General features: G+C 42.5%; 1 protein-coding gene across 2 annotated transcripts in view; it reads left to right on the top strand.

Moving 5' to 3' along the window:
• The window catches only part of LOC136831464 (kinesin-like protein KIF18A), a 55,590-nt gene that overhangs the window by 20,637 nt on the left and 13,683 nt on the right, over positions 1 to 21,270 (top strand). For both annotated transcript variants that reach the window (XM_067091957.1, XM_067091958.1), the window contains exons 6-13: positions 8,562 to 8,727; positions 8,937 to 9,136; positions 13,706 to 13,801; positions 13,932 to 14,060; positions 14,171 to 14,401; positions 14,497 to 14,700; positions 14,863 to 15,042; positions 20,316 to 20,506. In XM_067091957.1, coding sequence (XP_066948058.1) covers positions 8,562 to 8,727; positions 8,937 to 9,136; positions 13,706 to 13,801; positions 13,932 to 14,060; positions 14,171 to 14,401; positions 14,497 to 14,700; positions 14,863 to 15,042; positions 20,316 to 20,506 — 1,397 coding nt within the window. The remainder of the gene's footprint in view (positions 1 to 8,561; positions 8,728 to 8,936; positions 9,137 to 13,705; positions 13,802 to 13,931; positions 14,061 to 14,170; positions 14,402 to 14,496; positions 14,701 to 14,862; positions 15,043 to 20,315; positions 20,507 to 21,270) is intronic.

Below are 21,270 nucleotides of genomic sequence, written 5' to 3'. Positions count from 1 at the left end.
ACATTTTCATATATAAAACTTTATGTAAAAGCTAATAGAAAACGATGCAAAAATTACGACAAAGTGACTAAAGAATTTCTGAGATTTGCAGCAGTTAGCTGATGCTTTCTTTTGGGATAAGAAGAAATTCGCGCATGCGCAGCTGGGTTACACTTGTAAACAAAACAACAGCATGATCCGTGAACTCCCAGCATCCCTAATGGCGCGTGATTTAAAATTTTTCGCAAACGAGGCCTATCAGTATTTTTCCGCGAATATTTAAAAAACTTTTTGTAGTCAACGTATTTTACGTCCACTTGGCACCCGACAGACAACTTTTGTCGACGTAAAATACGTCTTGTCGGCGTTAAAGGCTTAATCTACCCATTGAATAATAACAATAATGAAGACTATGAAGAACAAACATGTTTTTGTTCTTCACAAATACACTGTCGTTCTTTACATAGAATTTAGCTTGCGAACTAGCTGGAATGGCTGTTTAACTTTCAGACAAGGTTGTTAACTACTGATGGTAGGGGAGAAGCCCTTCCCACTCATCAGTCTGCACTCCATTTTGCTTTCAGCTGCTGTTAAGATGTTTGCTGCTCTCTCTGCCTGACCACCGTTTGCTTCATGCTTTTCTGTTTGCTTGCTTTTATATTATATTGTGTTTGTAATAATGAATGCAGACCCCTCAATCACTAAGGCCACCCTTGGAGAGAAAACCGCAAGGCCTTCAGTGCTCCATAGGGAAGGACAAGCCCTGTAAATGGTTCTTCTCCTCTGTCAAGGTAGATCCTCATTCCTTGTGTGTCATGCTGTAGGCATGACTGTGATCAATGAAACCCTTGTTCAGAGTGCCAGGTCTGGCCTTCTGAACAGTGGGTGAAGTTTTCCAGGTTGAAGAAGATAGAGAAAAAAGTTTCTCTTGTGTTATTGGAGTGCAAAACTGCTGGAGACACCAAGGAGAGTGTCTAGTTTCTTCTTACCCCCAGCCAAACTTTCACATGCCGTTACCATTCCTAAGGGAGCAGTTTCCCTTTCACTGACTCCTACTGCTACCTCAGTATTGTCAGGAGGTGTGGGGCGGGGTGTGGATATGCCCAGCCCAGTTCCTCACCTGTGGTTTTGCTTTGTTTGGTGGAGTTGTTGCCCTTGGGGGGATGCTCATTCTCTGGGCGTGGGGAGACTACCTCACCCAACCCGACCTTTGCAGGTGCTGTGGAGCCCGAGGGGCCAAGGGAGCTCAGGCCCTTCTTTAACCTCTAGGGGGAGCCGAGTTTGTCTGGTCTCTTTGATCACTTGAGGGCTGTGCAAGGCATTCCTGTTTCTGCTTCGTCTGTAACGGTTACAGCTTCTACAGTTACGGTATCCACCAGTTTGAGGGCAACCACCACATCCTTGGTAACTCTGTACATCCCTTCAGTGATGTACCCCAGGTGCTGCTGTCAACTTTCTTTGGGTGATGTCCTCCTCCATAAGTTGTCTAAAGCAATACTTGTCGAGAGGAGGAAGGCAGAAGAGAGAAGGAAGTCGTCGCCTTCGTCCTCATTGGTAGTTCTATCACCTCCAATTCTTCCAAAGCTAGCAAGCAGAGAAAGGAGGTTGCCTCGCTCACCTGCGGTGCACTAGTACCAGTCCCAGTAGCTTGCCTACCCAGGCTGGAAGGGTCCCTGGTCTACGGACCTGGGGCCGCCTGCCAGGGCAGTCCAACAAGAGATGAGCAGAGAATATGCAGATGCTTGCTCACCCCCTCTCCTACTCTTCAAAGAGAGTGGCCCAGGGGTCCCGGGAGGGTGGCCCTGCCTTCTAAGAAGGCTGGAGTACGCTTACAGGACCACGCTTCCTGACCTGTGCGAATGTCATCACCACGGGTTGACGACTGCCCACATCCTCCTCACCTGCTAGGACTTAGATCTTCTGGGACTGGGACAGTTCATGATTCCATCCCAGCCCATCCAAGAAAGCGTACGTTCCTGGGTCAGTCCTTAGACTGGACAGGATGTATGCTTGAGTGGTTGAGAGATCACCAGGGGGCTTTGGTGTGCATCCATCTCTGCAGGGGGGTGACTTGGGAGTTATGCCCCAGGACTCTAACACCCCGAGTTAGAGGCAATATTTGGAGATCATTCGTATGATATGGCATTTTATTGATCTCGAGGAGGAGCCCTTGGCATTTCCTGCTGACAGAGCTTAGGGAGACTACCTCATCTTGCCCAACCTTTGCAGGTGCTGTGGAGCCAGAGGGGCCAAGGGAGCTCAGGCCCTTCTTTAGCCTCTTGGGGGAGCAGTGTGTGTCTGGTCTCATTGATCACTTGAAGGCTATGCAAGGCCTTCCTGTTAATGCTTTGACTGTAACAGTGACAACTTCTACAGTTATGGTATCCCAGCTCGAGGGTGACCACCACATCTTCGGTAACTCCGCACATCCCTTCAGTGACGTTCCCCCAGGTGCTGCCATCAACTTCGTCTTTAGGTGATGTCCTCTTCATTGTCAAGTTCTATCACCTCCTCCCCTTCTTCCAAAGCTAGCAGGCAGAGAAAGAAGGAGGTTGCCTCGCTACTGCGGTGCACTAGTACCAGTCCCAGTAGCTCACCTACCCAGGCTGGAAGGGTCCCTGTTCTACAGACCTGGGGCCGCCTGCCAGCCCAACCCAGCAAGAGGTGAGCCGAGAACGTACAGATGCTCCTTCACCCCTCCTGCTCTTCAAAGAGAGTGGCCCAGGGGTCCCAGGAGGGTGGCCCTGCCTTTTAAGAAGGCTGGAGCACGCTTGCGGCACTGCGCTTCCAGCATTGCGCTTCCCGACCTGTGCAGATGTCATCACCACAGGTTGACGGCTGCCCATGTCCTCACTCACCTGAGAGGACTTAGATTTTCGACAGGCTGAGCTAGGTTGCTTGCGACCCCTCGCCTGTCCCCTCCATCTCTTCAGGGTTTTTCGGGAGTCTAGGGCTTGGGACTTGGACTGTTCTCGATTCCATCCCAGCCCATCCAAGAAGGCATGCGTTCCTAGGTAAATCCTTAGACCGGACAGGGTGTATGCTTGAGTGGTTGAGGGATCACCAGGGGGCTTTGATGTACATTTGCTCTCCTGCGGAGGGGGTGACTTAGGAGGACTAGGACCTGGAGGGGCCCAAGGGTCATATACCCCAGGACTCTGACACCCCTGAGTTGCAGAGGCAAATTTTGGAGATCATTCATATGATACGACATTATAATTATCTCAAGGAAGAGCCCATGGCATTTCCTGCTGACAGTTTTTCAGCCTTCGAGTCTTTTTGATGACACCAGAAGGAACCCAGGTCTCAGTGGGCTTGCTTTAGTTGAGGCTTACTGGTGGGGTTTTGGAGCAAGTGAATTCTCTGGTTTCTAGGCAAGAGAAGTCTCTTTATTCTAGCCACTTTAGCAAGACACTTCCTTTGCCTCAAGCTCGCCAGACCTGACTTGTCTGTGTCCTGTTTTGTTGCTGGAGCAACTCCATGCTGAGGGGCTCCCTCTTGCTTGTGGAGGCAGTGGAATGGAATCGAATGCCATGGCAGAGTTCCAGACTTCGTTCCTGGCTCGCAGAAGGACCTTGCCCTTTGGGAAGATTTGTATGCAACGCTCAAGAACGGTGCTGTGAAAGTCTTGAAGGATGAGTCTCCAGGTTTTTACAGTCATCTGTTTCTAGTGGAGGTGACAGGCAGCTGGAGACCGGTTATCGACCTCTCTCCCCAAACCGATTCGTTTACTAGCTTGGTTGAAGATGGAAATGGTGCGATCAGTACTTGATTTCATCAGAAAGGGCAACTTTATGCTTTTGGTGGACTTGAAGGATACATATTTTCAAATACAGGCAGTTTCCACAGACTTGCATCATCAGTTAACGGCTTGGCTAGCGACGTCGTTAACCAGATTTTCGGCGCCATAAGCTTTTTATCAGCACTATTATCGCTGATTTTTGGTTAGCAGTGTTAGGGCAGGAACGGAACCCGTGCTGTTAACCAGGCTGCTTACCCATCCATCGATCTTGTAGGCACCTCCTCTTTGCCCTGTGGTTGGGGGGTTTTGTTGTTGATCCAATTCAGGGCACTTTGTTTCAGGCTCTCAACCACTCTTCAAGCCTTCACTTGTGTGTTCACACCGATCTCAGCTTGAGCCCATTCGCATGGGATATGTCTGTTTAGGTACCTGGGCAATTGGCCGGTCCTGGCGAGGTCACTGCTGCAGTTGCTTCTGGACAGAGATCATCTTATCAAGCTTGTTACAACCATGGAGTTATGATCAACTTCGAGAAGTCAGATCTCACACCCAAGCAGAGGGTAAAGTATCTGGGCATGCTGATAGATATGGCAGTAGCAAGAGTTTTCCTTTTGGAACAACTTCGAGAAGTCAGATCTCACACCCAAGCAGAGGGTAAAGTATCTGGACATGCTGATAGATATGGCAGCAGCAAGAGTCTTCCTTTTGGATTCGCATCTCACCAAGTTCAGAGAGGCAGCTCAGAAGTTCCTGTCCCAACAGGAACAACCTGCTCAGCAGTGGCAAGTCATTCTTGGTCACCTGTCGTCTTTGGTCACCTACACTCCCTTCAGTAGAGGATGGAGTTTTGGTTCCCAGTGAAGGACCCGCCTCTCTTCCCCATTTTTCCCTCAGAAGAGGTAAGGAAAGATCCAGCTTGGTGGTTAGATGGCAGGCACCTCTTTAGTGTCATTGGACACTTCCCTACTTGAGATGCTTCTGTTTTCGGATGCATCAACCGAAGGATGGGATGCTTAGTAGAGTTGTTAGTTTTGGGCGTGTGGGACCAGAATGACAGACAGTCCACATCAATGTTCTGGAACTTGTGGCAGCTTTTTTTTTTAGCCCTTCAAGAGTTTCAGGACTGATTGATGGGGCACTCCATGATGTTGGTGAGCGACACCACCATGGTGGTGGCATACATTAACAAGCAGGGAGAGCTAGTTTTCTTCCAGCTATACGAGTTGCCGGTGCAGTGCAAGGTAGCACACTTGATAGAGCTGTCAGCCTGGTACATTCTGGGGTCCCGGAATGTGGTGGCAGACAAGTTCAGTTGCCAGTGAGGTGATAAGGACGGAATGGTCCCTACACCATGACTTTGTGGAGAGGTCTTCCGATCACAAAGTTAACAGTGTTTTGCTCAATCATACCAGACCCATGGGACAACCTAGAGGCCTGCACCTTGCCTATGTTTCCTCTAATTTGTCAGGTGATCAACAGGTCATGATCAATTTGAATCTCAGTCTGACTCTAGTGGCTCCCAAGTGGCCACACGCCGAGTGGTATCTGGACCTGCTAACTCTGCTATCTAAGGTACTGAGAGAGATTTCTCCATGGCACAACCTGGTACTTCACGCCAGGAGGTTATCTGGTCTCCTGCGAGCAAGAGGGCTTTTTTCAATGCACAGTCATGTGTAGATACTTGCGAAAATCCTCAGCAGCTGTGTACTAGGGGAAATGGGCCATCTTCTGTAGTTGGTGTCATTGATTGGATAATCTCTGGTCAGAGCATCTCCTCATCAGGCAGTGAAATTTCTTGTCTGTCTGTACTGAAAGAAGCTTCCCTCAGTTTTGACCATTAAGGGCTATTGAGCTGCCATTGGCCAAATCCTTTAGTTGAAGGGGTAGATCTATTGTCCTTGTGCAAAATCCCCATGCTTTTAAGAAGCTTTGAACAGTCTTGCCCACCCAGGGAACTCAGGCCCCCAGAGTGGGACATACTCTTGTTTTTTGAGGAGCCCGACTTGTACACCATACTAGCTGTTAAGTCATCAGACAGGTATCTGTAAAACTTTTTTTGCTCTCCCTGGCTTCAGTGAAGAGAGTACATGAGCTTCATTGGCCTTTCTTCATTGTTAAGTAGTCGAGGGGATGGGGATCTGTTACGTTAGTTTGTTCCGGAATTCGTAGCTAAGATTCAGACTCAGTTGGTCTGTGAGGCCAGATTTGAGTCCTTTTCAATCCCTTCCTTAGAGGACTTTGTAGGTAATGATCGAGACTAGATATTATGTTGTCCAGTTAGGGTGCTGTAATACTGCCTCAAGAGAATTCATTATCTCAGGCCTGATTGTCCATGCCTCTTTGTTAGTGCTGGCTTGACCAAGAAAGAGGTGTCCAAGAACACAATCTCTTTCTGGATTTGTGAGACGATCAAGTGGAACAATTTTTTGTCTGATGAAGTAGACAAGGTGTGGTCCTGATGAGAGCTCACGAGTTTAGTGACATCGTCCCATCCCTTGCATTCTGGAAAGAACCTGTCAGTTCAACAGGTATTACATTTTCCTTGGGTTCTTTGTTGGCTGTCCAACAAGTTGTGTAGTTAATCTGGCTCTCGTAAGGGGGACACGTAGTATCGTATATAAGGTGTTCGGTAAGCAAGAGAGAATTTGTGGGAGCAAGTGGCATCCTCCTTTTTCTCTTTTACCTTTCTCTTAAAGCAGAGAGGGAGTTAGCGAGCTTTCACGTGCTGGACGGGCAAGACAAGCTGGCGAGTCTGTATGATAGCAGCACCCTGTCTTTCATATTTTTGTAGATTGTCAGATGCATGGCCCCCTTCTCTCCAGACAAGGGAAAGATGAATCGGTAATGAAACAAACCTGTTGATTTTTATTAGCAGTTTTATTTTGTCCGACACTATAGTAATACCTCAAACCTACGCGAGGTTAGGTTCCAGAACCCCTCGTGTAAGGCAAGGATTGGCATAAGTTTGGAAGTCACTAAAAATGCTAAACACTTTAATTTCATTTAAAAGTAGGCTTAATACCATACTGTAATTCAAATTTTATTACAGTGTGAGAGAGAGAGAGAGAGCGAGAGACTGGGGTTGCCCTTGTGTTAAATATCTTGAAATTATTCATGAATTATTATGGAGATAGAGAGAAAGAAGTTATTTTCACATTAGATATCAAAAGATGGAAATTTGTGATTTATGAAGGAGAGAAAGAGAGAGAGAGAGATTTTTCAGTATCCTTTGTAGTGGTACATGTTTGATAATTGAGTGGGCAACATATCTGACCATCGAGTGGGCACCATTTTTTACCCTTTGTGGTCAATATGTCTGGATAATTGACAGTTAGGTTACACCTCCCCCTCGTTCTGAGTTTCGGAGAAGACGGGGAATGGATATGTATTCTTTGAAGATTTTACATGATTTACTATAGAAATACATAAATTTTGTAATTATTGTATAGCTTGGAAAATATGAAAAAATTAATAAAGTAATGTCATGTTAATCTGTAAAACCACAGTACAGTATACAAAACAAACAAACATATGTTACATATGCATAAAAAATCTCTTGTCTCGATGAGAGAGAGAGAACAAAAATACAACTTACAAGTCACAGCAAATATTAAAGTGCGAGAGAGAGAGAGAAATGTTTGCGTTGACAGCTGTTTCATGGTTTTAGTACCATACAGAATGTACAAAAATAAAAATACAAATTTTCCATACCAGTTTTACACACAAAATCATGAAAACTTGTCAGTTATATAAAAAATTAATTATAATCACTTCAAGGTTTCTTGGGGATTTTGCAGATGTTTCATGTCTGTGAAAAAATTGCATATGCGAGTTAGTTAGGTTCCAATGAAAAGTTCGTGTGTCTGTGAATTTGCGCAACTTTAAGCATATAAGATCGAGGTATTGGGTTCATCCAAACCATTATGGAAATGACAACAGACTTGTTACTTCATGCCCAGAGGTCAAACAGTTGCAACATCCGATATGTTCAACAAGCTAGGGGTGCGGTGTTCTTTCCTCAGCTCTACCGGACCAGGAAAGTATTCCTGGGTGGGAAGAACCACCAGTTGGTTTAGAGATTTACCCTGACTCCACCCTTCAATGGGTAAATTTCCTATGTAAAGGAAGAGTGTTTGTATTTGCGCAGGAACAAATAACAAATTTTTAGCGAAATTTATATTTTTCCTAACACACAAACCTGAGTTCTTGCATTTGTCCCACCTCAGCCACCCCTCATTTTGGTACCTGGACTGAAAGGCAAAGTGGAGTGCAGACCAACAAGTGGGTGTGTCCCCCTAACCGTTGGTAGTTGACAACCTTGTCTGATTAAATGGCTGTTCCAGCTCGCTTTCACAAGCTAAAGCCATATGTAATGAATTCAGGTTTGTATGTTAGGAAAAATACAATTTACTTTAAAAACTTGCAATATTTTTTTACCATTCGGATTACAACCAACAGTGTGATATATTAAATTCTTTAAAAAAAAAAAAAGTCCTAACATTTTCATTTTATTCAATGTTTTAATTATTATTTGAAATGTTAATAAATTTACTGAGGTAAACTGTTTATGATGATTGCAGTGTAATGAAGAATATGCCAAAGGATTTTGGTAATGGAGTTTTGATACTTGTATTTTTTTTTTTTTTTTTTTTTTTTTTTTTTTCATTTTGTTCTTAATTTTTACTTCATTTTGTTAAACTTAATCATTTTTACTTAGTTTTAACAACTTTTTTGTCATGTATTGTATTCCAGTAGTGTGTATTTGTGGTATTTGGAAATAATTTTTTGGGATTCTGTTTTACATAAATTTATTTTTTTCTTGATTTTTTAATTTAAACAGATTTTTGTTCGCCAGCAAGACAGAACAGCTAATCTGAAAAGCAATGTGTGTATTGCAAAATTGTCAATGATAGATTTGGCAGGTTCAGAAAGGGGTGCTGCAACAGGCTTTAAAGGAGCAAGATTTCGGGAAGGTGCAAATATTAACAAGTCCCTTTTGGCACTCGGTAAATATTAAGTTAATACAGCACTCGTAGTGGAAATAATTTCCTTTCTATCTCCTCTCTCCTTCCTTTCTTTTAATGGGATGTTTGTGTAAGTAATGCCTATAACAAGGTAAAATGATAACAGCCCTAGCTACTCAGATTCTCTAGCTTTATAATCCAAATAAAAAAATGTATGAGCTCTAAGAGCAGAAACCTTGGAATATTTACAGGAAACTGCATTAATGCCTTGGCTGATGGACTACGACATGTTCCATACCGTGACAGCAAATTAACAAGACTATTGAAAGATTCTTTGGGCGGGAACTGCCGCAGTGTCATGATAGCAGCAGTCTCTCCATCATCAATGTCGTTTGAAGACACTTTCAACACTTTACGTTATGCTAATCGAGCAAAGACTATAAAAACTACGGTAAGTGTTATAAGTTTTAGTACTCAGACTTATTTGTTTAAACATGAATGCAAACCAACACCTTAATATATGGATTACTTGTGCTTAGCATGCTTCAGTAGTCATTGAATTCAGCTCAAAAAACAAAATAGTAATGGTTAGGCTGATGGTTGCCAGCGACCTGGGTTGGACCTGACCTTTCCATTGGGCTTGCAGCCACATCCACTTTTGCAAACAATCATGTCCTGTTTTCAGTGTGCTTTGTTATTTCTGCAGGGTGTACATGCCCTTCACATGTTTAGTGTCAAGTCGTGGCCCCACAAGTCCTTCGGCATTAGCATAATTGTGCAGTGCTTTTTGTTTTTTGTATATCACTTTTCACTCCCCCTTTTATTTTTTCAGACAGAGGTAGAGTGTACCTGTGCTGAGTAGTGCTTATCACGTGGCATCCTCCTTTGTGTGTAGTGAGTGGTAGTGTGGCGTCCACAAGTATCTCGGTTTTCCTCTGCTCTTACAGTATGGGCTAGTGTGTCTGCCCAAAGGATGAGTGCTTTATTCCTTCAAGACCCTCGTAGTGATTTTTGTTATGAGACTTTTCAAGTACCCCTTTCTCTCCCAAGGTACTGCTTGGTACCCACGTGTGTGTCTTTGTCCCCATGGCCCTATCTAGTGCTTGTTTTGTTGGTGATGGAAGAGACCTTAAACTTGATTTTAGGTGTTGGTCAGGCAGAGCTAGACCCTGCAGTGTGTCTCCTGTACCCTATTGTTGTACACCCATAGTCTGTGTGTTTTAATGTGTTGGGGAAGAGAGTGCACATATGAATGTGTGGGGTGGCTCACCCCGATGGTCTCTCAGCGAGAAGAGAGACTAGAAGGGTGGTCCTCATAGGTAATTGACTCTTAGCTAGCTTTTCTCCATGCCCTCCAGTGTTACGATGGAGGGAAGCTAGACATCCTTTGGCAAGGCTTGAGTATCCAATATGGCGATCCATATGAGTTTTCCCTTGGGTCTCTCTCTCTCTCTCTCTCTCTCTCTCTCTCTCTCTCTCTCTCTCTCTCTCTCTCTCTCTCTCTCTCTCTCTCTCTCTCTCTCTACCACCACCATTGAAGGTCCCTTACAGATCTCTCCCTCTCTGTCGCCCCAAGTCAAGTCCCAGAGTAGAGAGAGAGAGAGACTTAGAGTGTCTCTGACACCCGAGGCTCAGGGAGGGGGAAGAGAAAGAGCTTCCTTGCTAACAGAAGGAGAGCTGAGCGAGCCACATTTTGCTCTTAACCTCGCTGCCACCCAGAGTTTTAACCCCCCCCCCACTTTCCTTTGGTGGATTGCTCCTCCTAATAGATTACAGCTTACAGAAGCAATGTCAATAGAGGGATCCCTCCCTCCCTGTAGGGGGAGAGATCAGACAAGATCAGTGAGAAGGGGGGAAGGAGGGGACACTGCAAAGTAGAACCTATTGCCTAGGAAAAAGCACACATCAGAACAGTCAGGGAGTTGCAGGAGTAGGAATCTGCTCTCCTGGAGAAGAGACCCTGGAGCCAGAGGAACTGCATTCAGGAGAACCTTGAGTATTCACTTCTGCCTTTTTTGTGTGTGTGTCCCCCATTTCTTATAGAGCGGTGGAAGGGGCAGTGTCTGTCCCAAGATAGAGGTACAGACTGCCCTTCAGCGCCACTCAAGTCCCTGCTAGTGAGTAGCCCACCCCCTGTTTGGGACCGGATCTGACTGGGACCAAAAAGCATCTGGTGACAGGCCCTCGTCCTGCTCCACTCTGTCTCCCTGATCCTCTTGCTGTGAGGCAGAGCTGCGACAAATGCAAGCTGAGATCTCCCCAGTGGGAATGCCTGGACAACCAGCGAAGGGGGCTCCTCAGTTGGTCTTCACATCCATCACAGGGAGATGGTGTTTGGTCACAGACTTGTCTGTCCTGAACCTCTACCTCCAGCAGTTGTCCTTCTCTATGGGACACCACAGTCTGTCTGGACCCCATCAGGGGCAAGGATTATATGGTATCCATAGACAGGCAGAGTCCAGGAAGTTCCGAGGTTCGTATCCCTAAAATTAATCAACCAGTTTGGGGCCATTTGCTTTGGACTAGCAACAGCGCCCCAAGTCTTCATGTGAGTGTTCCAGCTAGTCTTCCCTTGGGCACACCAAAAAGGATAAGAATGCAAAGATACTTAGACGAATGACTTATCCTAGCATCCTCAGTCATCGAAGCGGAACGCCATAGGGACCAGGTCTTATCTCTTTGCAAGGACGTGGGGGTGGTTGTAAATTTGCCTTAGTCAGACCTCTCCCCAAAGCAGACCATCAAATGCATGAGGATTAGGATCGACACCATGCTGGGGAGGGCTTTTCCATCAGACATAAGGATTGCCAACCTGTTGGGGTATCAGGGCCATTCCTTCCCCCAACCCAGCAACCAGTGGAACAGTGGCAGATCATAATTGGGAAAAACTAGTTCCCAGGGGAGAACCCAAATCAGATTCCTCTAGTGCCAGCCAAAAATGACCTGGAGGAAGAAACAAGAAGCCCCGTTGTATTCATTCGATTTGCTGACCAGGGTCACAGAGGACCTGCCGTGGTGGAGAGATCCCAAGAACCACCTGCAGGAGGTACCATTCAGCTGGCCCCCACCGGAGATGCTGGTATTCTTGGAATCCCGAAGGGGATGGGGTGCTCATCTGAAAGGATGAGTGCGTTTCGAGGATGTGGAGACCTACAGAGAGAGGAGCATATGAACCTGTTGGAGATGCAAGCAGTCTGGCTGGCACTCAAGCACTTCTAGGAAAAACTAATGGAGATACACCAGTAGTCAGAGACCTGGGGGTTGGTATGAACTGCTAGGTAAATCCCGGGTAAGAAAAACATCATGGCAGACGACTTTAATAGAGCAGAACAAATAGTAGGTACAGATGGAGCCCTGGAACAGGGCATCACGAACAAATTGCTGAGTCTGTGGGAGAGACAGATGTTTGTCCTCTGCCACAGCTGGGAACAAGAAGCTACCACTGTATTGTTCCAGGCCCCATCCAAAGGGCTGGTCTTCAGGATGCCTTCCAGCAACCTTTGGACAATATGGACGCACATGCCTTCCTCCTGTTCAGCCAACTTGGAAGGTCATCATTAGACTTTTCGTGTCCAGTGGCTGAGAATAACATTTATAGTTCCAAGGTGGCCCCAAGCAGAGTGGTGTGCAGACCTGCTCCATCTACTACTGGTGTTCCAAGGGAGCTTTCTCCCACTTCTACGTTATTGAGGCAAGAACACAATGGGCGGTACCACCAGGCTGTAACCTCACTCCATGGTTGGAGTCTGTCAAGCAGCTCCTTAGAAAGAAAGGTTTTTCAGAGAAAGTTGCAAGTGCCATCTCCAACCACCTCAGACCATTGTCTGCCGGAGTGCACCAGGGAAAATGGAAGGGCTTCCATTGTTGGTTTTGTGGGAAAGTTCTTACTCCACTCGAGACAACTGTAAAGAAAGTGGCAGACTTTATCATCCTACACCAAGAGAAGGCCCTTTCCGTGACCGAGGTCAAGAGGTACAGAGCAGTCATCATCAGGGCATACCAGATCGGTCCAGAAGGCAACCTTTCCCCAGGCAGAATAAAGGCACACTGCATAGGGAGATAGTACCCTCAGTAGTATTCAAGGAGAACCACTTGGTCCTCCAGGTTCTGAGAACAAGTGATGTGGAAGAGACAATCGGCCGTCACTTCTTTCTCCTTGGACCCAGTACAGTAGCCGCAGTCCAACTTGTGATACAGGAGTGTTGAGCCCTCGGGGAGCTTTGCTCAGTGAGGAGAGGGGTCCTCAGGTTTGTCATTTTGGGATTGGTGAATACTTAGATGACACTTTGTCACTTCCTGCATAATGGCAACCTGAAGTTCAGGAGGCAGTCCCCAGTTAACAGTGGGGGTTCTGTTCCCAGCTAAGTGCTGCTAACTGAAAATTAGCGATAATAGCACTAATGACCTGCTTAACGATGCCGTTAACTGGATATCAGCACTGCTGTTAAGCGGAGATCGGCTCTGCCGTTAAACGGAAATTGGCGCCAAAAATCCAGTTCATGGTGTCACTAGACAAGTGCCGTAAAACCGGATCGCCGTTAACTGATGTCGCCAGAAAGTGGGGACTGCCTGTACACTACAGGAGGGGATCCTCGACAGGGCAATTGGAACAGCTTCTTGTGTGGGTACCCTGTAGGGATGGGCCCACCAGATGACCTTATGTGAGATCGGCCTCCTGCCCTTGACTGAGCCTCCATATATAAAGGCATAGTTCATATTCATGTCGGAGCAAATAGCAGTTTCTAAAGTAATTTGCATTTTTCCAAACACAAACTACACTTTCACAGATATAGTCTTACCCTCCTCATACCACCCGCATAGCCCTGATTTGGAATTTTTGAGTTTATTCAGTTACATCCGAAGCATGCCTAAGTGTGAATATTTCATGTATAAAAGTGTAGGTTCGTATGTTAAGAAAAATACAAATTAATGTAGAATTTGGCATTTTATGGTACTGTTTTTTATGAACTTTCTTTATTCTGTTGAGTTTGCATACTACAATTTAATGTTTTTATTACAGTTGAAGAAAAACCTTATGAATGTAGACCATCATGTGTCTCAGTATGTCAAGATTGTTGAAGATTTACGCAAAGAAATATGCTCCTTGAAAGATAAGGTATGTTTAAGGAATTCCTGTATGTGGTGGAAAGTTTTTTCTTGCTGAATCTTTGGTGACATGATTCAAATTTTACAAATTGTTCCTTGTCTCGTATTTTCTTTTTAATTTCTGACAATTTTGTACGTAGGTAAAGTATTATGAAGAAAAGGAAGACCAGATGGGAAAGGAGCAGTTAGAACTTGAACGGGCCAAGGAGAATTTGGAAAAGTATAGTGAACTTGAGAATGAGATAGAAGTGTTGCGGAAACAGCTACAGGTTTGTGGGTTTTGAACAGAGTGTATGAATAAATGAATATAAACAAAAAAACGAAGAGGAACATGTCCTAGTTCGGTTCCTTAATTTTACTAATTTCTTTTTGTATGCAGGAAAAGACTGTAGAAGCAGCAAAGGCACGATCATTGGCATTTGTAGTGGCTGAAGATGAACAGGAAGTTCAAAATTGCCTTAAGGATATTAGCATAGAGCGAAAGGCTTTGCGAAGAGAATTGCTGCAGTTGGAGAGTTCGCAGCGGGAGCTGGAGCTGAAGATATATAATTGTAATCTACGTTTACAAAGAATGAAGATGATATCCTATACATCTCATCGATTAGATAAGGTAAATATATTCACACATTTTAAATGGTTTGTTGTATTTTGAAAACATGTTAGATTTGTATTAATGTACCACATGATTTTTACTTATCCTTTCAGAGTATTTCTAAGTGTGAACGAAGTATAAGGAACTTCACCACTAGACTGGAACAGACAAAGAAGCTGCAAGAAACTCTAGAAGGGAAACTTGAGGCAAACATGAATAAGTTGTTATCCATCCAAGATGATCTGAATCAATGGGGACATGATACTTCCCAGCCATCCCAGTCTTCAAAATACTTAATAGAAAAGATTGAAGCCTCGGTATGTGTCTGACAAGAGATCAAGATTCCCATTGTCCTGAATAAAACTAGATTTTCATTATAAGAGAAATATTAAGTGGTTGAACTAGATTATGAAATAAGTAGCATAAGTTGCTGAACTAGATTATGCAAACAGTAAGCAGTGTAATTTTATATTTTTCAGCTTGTTGAACATGACATTGGACGCTACAGTGAGTACCTAAAGGGAATACTTAAAGAAATTTTAACTGACCACTGCTCAACAGAGCACTTCATCGGTCAGCTCTTGCATGTGGTGAAGGAGTTTTACATTCAGTTACGAGCCAACAGTGTGTGTTTACCAAAGTTTGAACAACTCTTTGAGGTGGGTAAAATTTAAAGAGAATTTTGGTGTTTGTAAGTTTTTTTTTTTTTTTTTTTTTTTTTAAGACATTGGGAATAGAGAGAAGGGTCTGTTGCTCTTGTGAGATTATAAACCTTACTTTCGTATGGTATAAGGTGCTTAGTGGCACGCAAGTGAGGGGTTAGGGGACCCACCCACTCACTTCGGGAAACAACAGCTTTTCTTCAGCACAATTTGCCTTGCAGATGTTCCGAAAGACTAGTGTCAGAGATATTACTGGGATAATTTATCTTGGTGGAATGGCATTAATGTCCTGGGCATGGTTGAGTTTATATTGGGAGTCTCGATCGATCAATCGAAAAGGTCAGGAGTGTATGCCATCCTTGAACTGTGTTGTGTCGTGTCGACAAGTGGTTTGTGGTACCATTTAGCTGCTAATACATTCCACTCCAGTGGAATGTCTGGGTTAATCAGCTTAGTCTCGGCATAGATCATGGGGACTAGATGGTCCCTACACTTCAAATAGTGGAAAAGCAGTTTGAGTTTGGGGAATCATGGTGATCAGCCTGCTTGCCATGCAGCTAAAAGGAAGATGTTAATGCTCTGCTTGCCAGTGTATGACCCCTGGGCTGCATTGGAAGCCTTCCAGTCCCTGGCACAACCTTGATGGATGTGTTTTACCTTTGTTGTGCCTGGTCCACCAAGTAATCACTGAGTGCTGGTCACTCCTGGTCTCAGAATTACTTTTGGTAGCTCCTTACTGACCACAAGCTGAGTGGAATCTTATCTATGGGGCCTTGTTGAACTGCCAAAGGAACTACTTTTATGGCCAACATCTATTGAGGTACCACCGGTGGAGCTGCTTGCACTACATCGTTTGAGACTATCCATCATTTCATACAGGAGAGCCTTTTCTTGCAGGCTTGTATAGGCTCTCATTGTTTGCAGTTGTCAGATGTGTGTATCTCCTGTAGGAGTCACTTTTTAGCTAATGGCAGTTTCTTGTCTACCTCTACCAAGACAAGCTCCTTTCTGTTTCTGCACTAGGGATTACTATTCATCTTTTCCTGGTTCTTACAGCTTTAGGACTTGGACCTCCACCTTGGTTGGAGTTTCCAAATGCTTGAGAAAATTTGAACATTCTTGCCCTGCCTGCAGTCTTTGTGGGAATGGGATGTTGTAGGAGCTCTCATCTCTTACACAGCTGGAGCAGGATATTGGGAACAAATTTGAACGTTATTAAATGAAACTCTTACTTTCCTGAACATAATTTATGACTTTAATATTACAATATATATACAAAAGATATTAGATTAATAGTCTGGTGCAAATTATTAACCTTAATACTACATATAGTTGAAAGATAAAATCTTTATTGAGTCTACTTGGAATTTTCCAGCATTGATTTAGTATACAGCTTCACTGTCAGCCTGACTCTCACACTGATTCATCTCACAATGGTTTTGATTTCCTTGGAATTTCTCTTTCAGCAATCACTTGAAAATGTTTTGTATTATCAATTCCTACTGGAACTAGAATAAATCAGACTCTAGGTTCCCACAACTTATTTAAAGACACAGTTCACACAACTGATTTGCATACTGAGTTTTCCATATTTCCAATAGAGATGTTTGGTAAAATGCCAGTTTTCATCATGTGCCCCATTACCCAATTAATGACCACATAACAGCAATTTATAGGTAATACTTCCTGCGAAGCAGGGTAAGTATTCAACTATGGGCATCTGGGCGAAGGGGAGTCCGGTCTACCCTACCACTCTCAAGCAACTGCAAGTAAAAAAGGAAAAACACAAATATTAACCAACAATTACACACCCACAAACACCAAAAAAAAAAAAATTAATTCATGCAAACTAAGCTTAGACTACCACAGTGTGACTGTTGTCCTTTATGCAGCACTTGGAAGGATGTGGCTTCTCACTTATTTTATTGTTTTTGAGTGGTGGAAACGTAGAACCTGCCAGTCATTGGCGAGAGAGTTCTTTTTCCATTCGTATTCCTTGGAGACTACTGACCAAAACGAACTGTTTCATGTCAAATGTAAGTAACAGTTCATTAGTACTAGCGAGCACAAAAAATGAAATATCCAAGAACACCATATAGTTTTGGACCCTGGGAGGTCATCAAGCTAGTAAGCAAATCAGCTAGGAGAGACAATTCTATACCCTGGGTGAAGACAAAAGAGCTCATGGGCTTTGTCCCATCTGTAATGTTCAGGAGGAATTTTGCAGTGTCAAGTACTGAGGTCAGGTGTTTGCCAGTGCCAAATTCCTGGTATGTCTTTGTGCATGATTGAATTTGCCCATCTATATGATGGAAGTTGCACTTGGGTCCTTGGATGCTCTCTCCTTAGAACTTGTGGTGGTTGCTCAACATGTATAACTGCCTGAGCTCCACTAGGACAGAACAAAACTGCTAAGTGTTGTGGTGGTGGTAGGTTGATTGAAAGAAAGGTGACTGGTGTTCTTTCTCTTTTTAACCTCTTTCTCCTAGCAGCGAGCGGCTGTTATTTTTCTGGTCATGCCAAATGCATGTTAGTTACATGCTGCCAATTTCTGTTTTGATGGTCAGTAGATATGACTCCCTCCGTTCCTCTTTCAATGAGGAGTGGTAGAGCATACTTACATCTGCACACACACGCGTATGATCAATCCCCAGAAGTGGAAAATACAGGAGAAAGGGAAAGGAGGGAAACAAGGAAAGAAAGACATAGAAGATAGCAAAGGATTGCATGGCCTTAGATTTATATACTATAGGTGAACTGGGAGAGGTGCTACTTTGTTGATGTTAGTTGCACAGCAGAATGAGGGTAGATGCAGAGAACTGGGATGATGCATCTTGGGTAGTTCTACTTGGAATAAAGCATCCAATTATTAATATCTTGTATAGAAATGACCATACAGTACTGATATTTTTAAGTTAAAAAAACTAATTTGCAAAAATATAGAGCAGTTTTGAAAACCATATAAATCATCTTTATTTTCAGGGCTTAGTCTTTGTTTTAAAGCAGGAGAACTGTTCCTATTGCTCATTTTTCTGATTGAAGGGACAACGATTAAATTGTTAGTGTCATAACTGCACCTTTGCCCCGTAGTGGAGTAGTGCTGTCAGTGCACCTCACTTGGTGCACTGTAGGCAATTACTTGAGGTTCTTTGCAGCATCCCTTCGGCCCTAGTTGCAACCTCTTTAATTACTTCTACTGTACCTCCATTCATAATACCTTCCATCTGACTTTCCACCTTCTCTAACAATTGTTTCATAGTGCAACTGTGTGGTTTTCCTCTTGTTACACCTTTCAAACCTTCTTACTTTTAATTTACCTTTCAGTGCTGAATGACCTCATAGGTCCCAGCACTTGGCCTTAGGCCTAAATTCTGTATTCCAGTGGTGGTGGTGTCTTTTGACAGGTGCATATAATTTTTAAAATTTAATGGCTAAAGGGTAGTGTATTTTGACCTGTACATGTGAATATTTGAGTAAAAGGTTGTAGACAGCTGGTTGGATAAGTAGTTTTCTATATCATGGTGATTTATATAACATGACTAGAAGATTACTTATCCACCTGACTGTTTAATAGCTACATTTAACTGCATTTGGGTATGTTTTATCTGCATATATAATAACTGATGATTTTGAAAATGTCACTCTATGAACCAGTTAATTAGTATGATAATCTTTTTTAATCTTCTCGGTGGATCTTCGCAACTTGGGAATGTTGGCTATTACCACTGATGGGTATTAGTCTGGTACATGTTATTTAAAATCATGACTAGAGTCTTACCCATCTATGGTTTTGGCTTTTGGCAGCTGTATCCCAGGAAAGCTTGGATATATAAGCCAGTGTAGTAATGACCCATATAATAACACTTCAACCTAGCAAACTTGTGTACTTAGAAGTTACCACAATATGATTAGTTTTTCTTTGCTACCATTTTAATGTGATACATTTTTTATATATCTCCTGAAGTGTAAAGTAGAAGTTAATTTAGGTTAGGAACTTTAGATATCTAGAAAATATTCAAGTGCAGGCTATAATATATGGGTCTATTAGAAAGCAGACCCAAAGTGTTAAGTTGAAGACCAGACCCTCTCAAAGTGTCTGTCTCAGTTCTCTCTCTGCTCTCTCTCTCTCTCTCTCTCTCTCTCTCTCTCTCTCTCTCTCTCTCTCTCTCTCTCAAACCAGTCTTTCAAATCTTTCAAATATGTTGGTTATGATATATGTAGGTTTCTATATAGGGAGATTGCTGGTATGTAGCATATGGGAAAAGCTGGGTAAACAGTCTTATATTTAATATAATAATGTCTGAATGCAATCCTTATGTGTTCCTCCTCAGTATTAAGACTGTCAGTTTTAACCCTTACATTCCAATATGCCATGATCAAACCACAGCTGGAAGAATGAATTGCCAAAATCGTGGCAACATAGAACCTCTCTCAATTTTGATGTTTTGGAATTAAATTGGTGTGATTGGCTTACAATTCTCCTTGGCAACTCAGCCAGCCAATCATAACTGCTAATATTAAGAAACAGAACCTACCACCAAGAACCACTCTGTCTAAAAAGAGTTAACTCTCTGGCAGAAGCGGATATCCATACCGGAAAACAGTATTTTAGCAAAGGGAGGACAAATGACCTAAAGCAAGTTGCATTGATTTTATAAATATATGAGGCCTTTTGTACAAAACCTAACTTTTGTGCAGCATTTAGCTGACACTTTCAGGTTTTACCTTCAATAAGATATTTGCAAAATTAGTATTCCAGCATGTAAAGACTAGTCAGAATTTAAGAAATCTTAACTTAATTTCAATATAATGTTTACTATACTTTTCAATATAATGTTTACTAATGCATTTAGGCTTTGTTTAAATTTAATCAATTTTACTAAATGCTGAGAGGGGAAGGCCATTATGTTCTTATGGAGTCTACTAGTTCAGCATTCATTGAATGCATGGTGCTCCATGGGACAGATGGCCTTGGCTTGGAATCCAGTTTTATTGTCAGTTTTCCTTGACTTGTGATACAGTGCTGGTACTGGGGCCATGATTTTTTCCTTTGTCCTTTGAGCATGCAGAGTATTTATTTAGATAAATACTCTAGTTTGTGTAGCTTTGATGAATACAAATCATCCTCAGTATGTTATGTTTTTGGTTGAATATCATGGCTGAATCCCAATAAAGATTTTATTCCTAAACCAGTGATCTGCTTTATTGATTAAATTTAATTACAGTTTTTAAGAAGTTTGCAGATATTTTTAATGAGCAGTACATTGCAGGGTGTTATAGACAGTATGGATGAAAGTAAGATATTGTGGGCTGATCAGCAAAGCGAAGAAAAACTCGTGCAGAAACCTGCTAGTGATTTAACTCGGCATGTATTGGATGTTAATCGTATTACACACCTTCCACTTTTGCCTAGTGTATACATCTCTCCAACTGTTCCTCAAGAGTCGAATAAAGTTTTCAGGTATTTGTGATTCTGCAGTAATGAACATTTTAATATTTTTAATTCATGTTTAAATTAGAAATTTAGTGAAAATGCTGTTCAGGTGATTGTAAGCTGTAGTTTTGTGCAGTATTTTAAATGAGTATTTGCATTCAAATTTATTATTAATAGTTTTTAAATGTCCACTTTGGAAATTTATTATTAGTTTATGAACAAATAATTGACAGTTATAAAAGTCTTCACACTCATACAAACATTTGCAAATCAAGAAAATTTAAGCAAATGACTCCTAATTCACATTCAGTGATATTTCAAGTAAAAAGTAGTCAGTCATAGTATTTCAAAATTAAAATTTCTATTACAAAGTTTATTTAGGAATTTATTGATATCTAAGAAGGATCGTGTTTTATGAGGGGCATTTTTAATTCTAGAAACTTATAATATTCTGGGATTTACTGGATTAATCTAGAATAATATATTCTCTTATTTAATGATAATAGATCTTTGTCTATATGTACTTTTGTATTTGTCTCTTTGCATTACTTTGAAAGAATTTAGATTCATAAAATGTAATATAAATTGGTAGTTTTAGGGCTTTAATTAGCACCCATAGGGATACTGTCTATAAATTTATATATCAAATTCAGTATAGTAATGGTTTATCCAGACAAAAGTTAGTTTTTCCAATTACTATTCTTTTATTTTTATAGTATATTTCTAAATCAGAGTGAATACTGTATACCTATTATATAAGGCCTCAGTGCATTTGATTAGATCTTGGTGTT

Source organism: Macrobrachium rosenbergii, chromosome 48 (assembly GCF_040412425.1).
Source record: "Macrobrachium rosenbergii isolate ZJJX-2024 chromosome 48, ASM4041242v1, whole genome shotgun sequence".
In the NCBI taxonomy this organism is placed as follows: Eukaryota; Metazoa; Arthropoda; class Malacostraca; order Decapoda; family Palaemonidae; genus Macrobrachium; species Macrobrachium rosenbergii.
The sequence above is the reverse complement of the archived record's forward strand: the minus strand, read 5'-3'. Positions and strand labels throughout refer to the sequence as shown.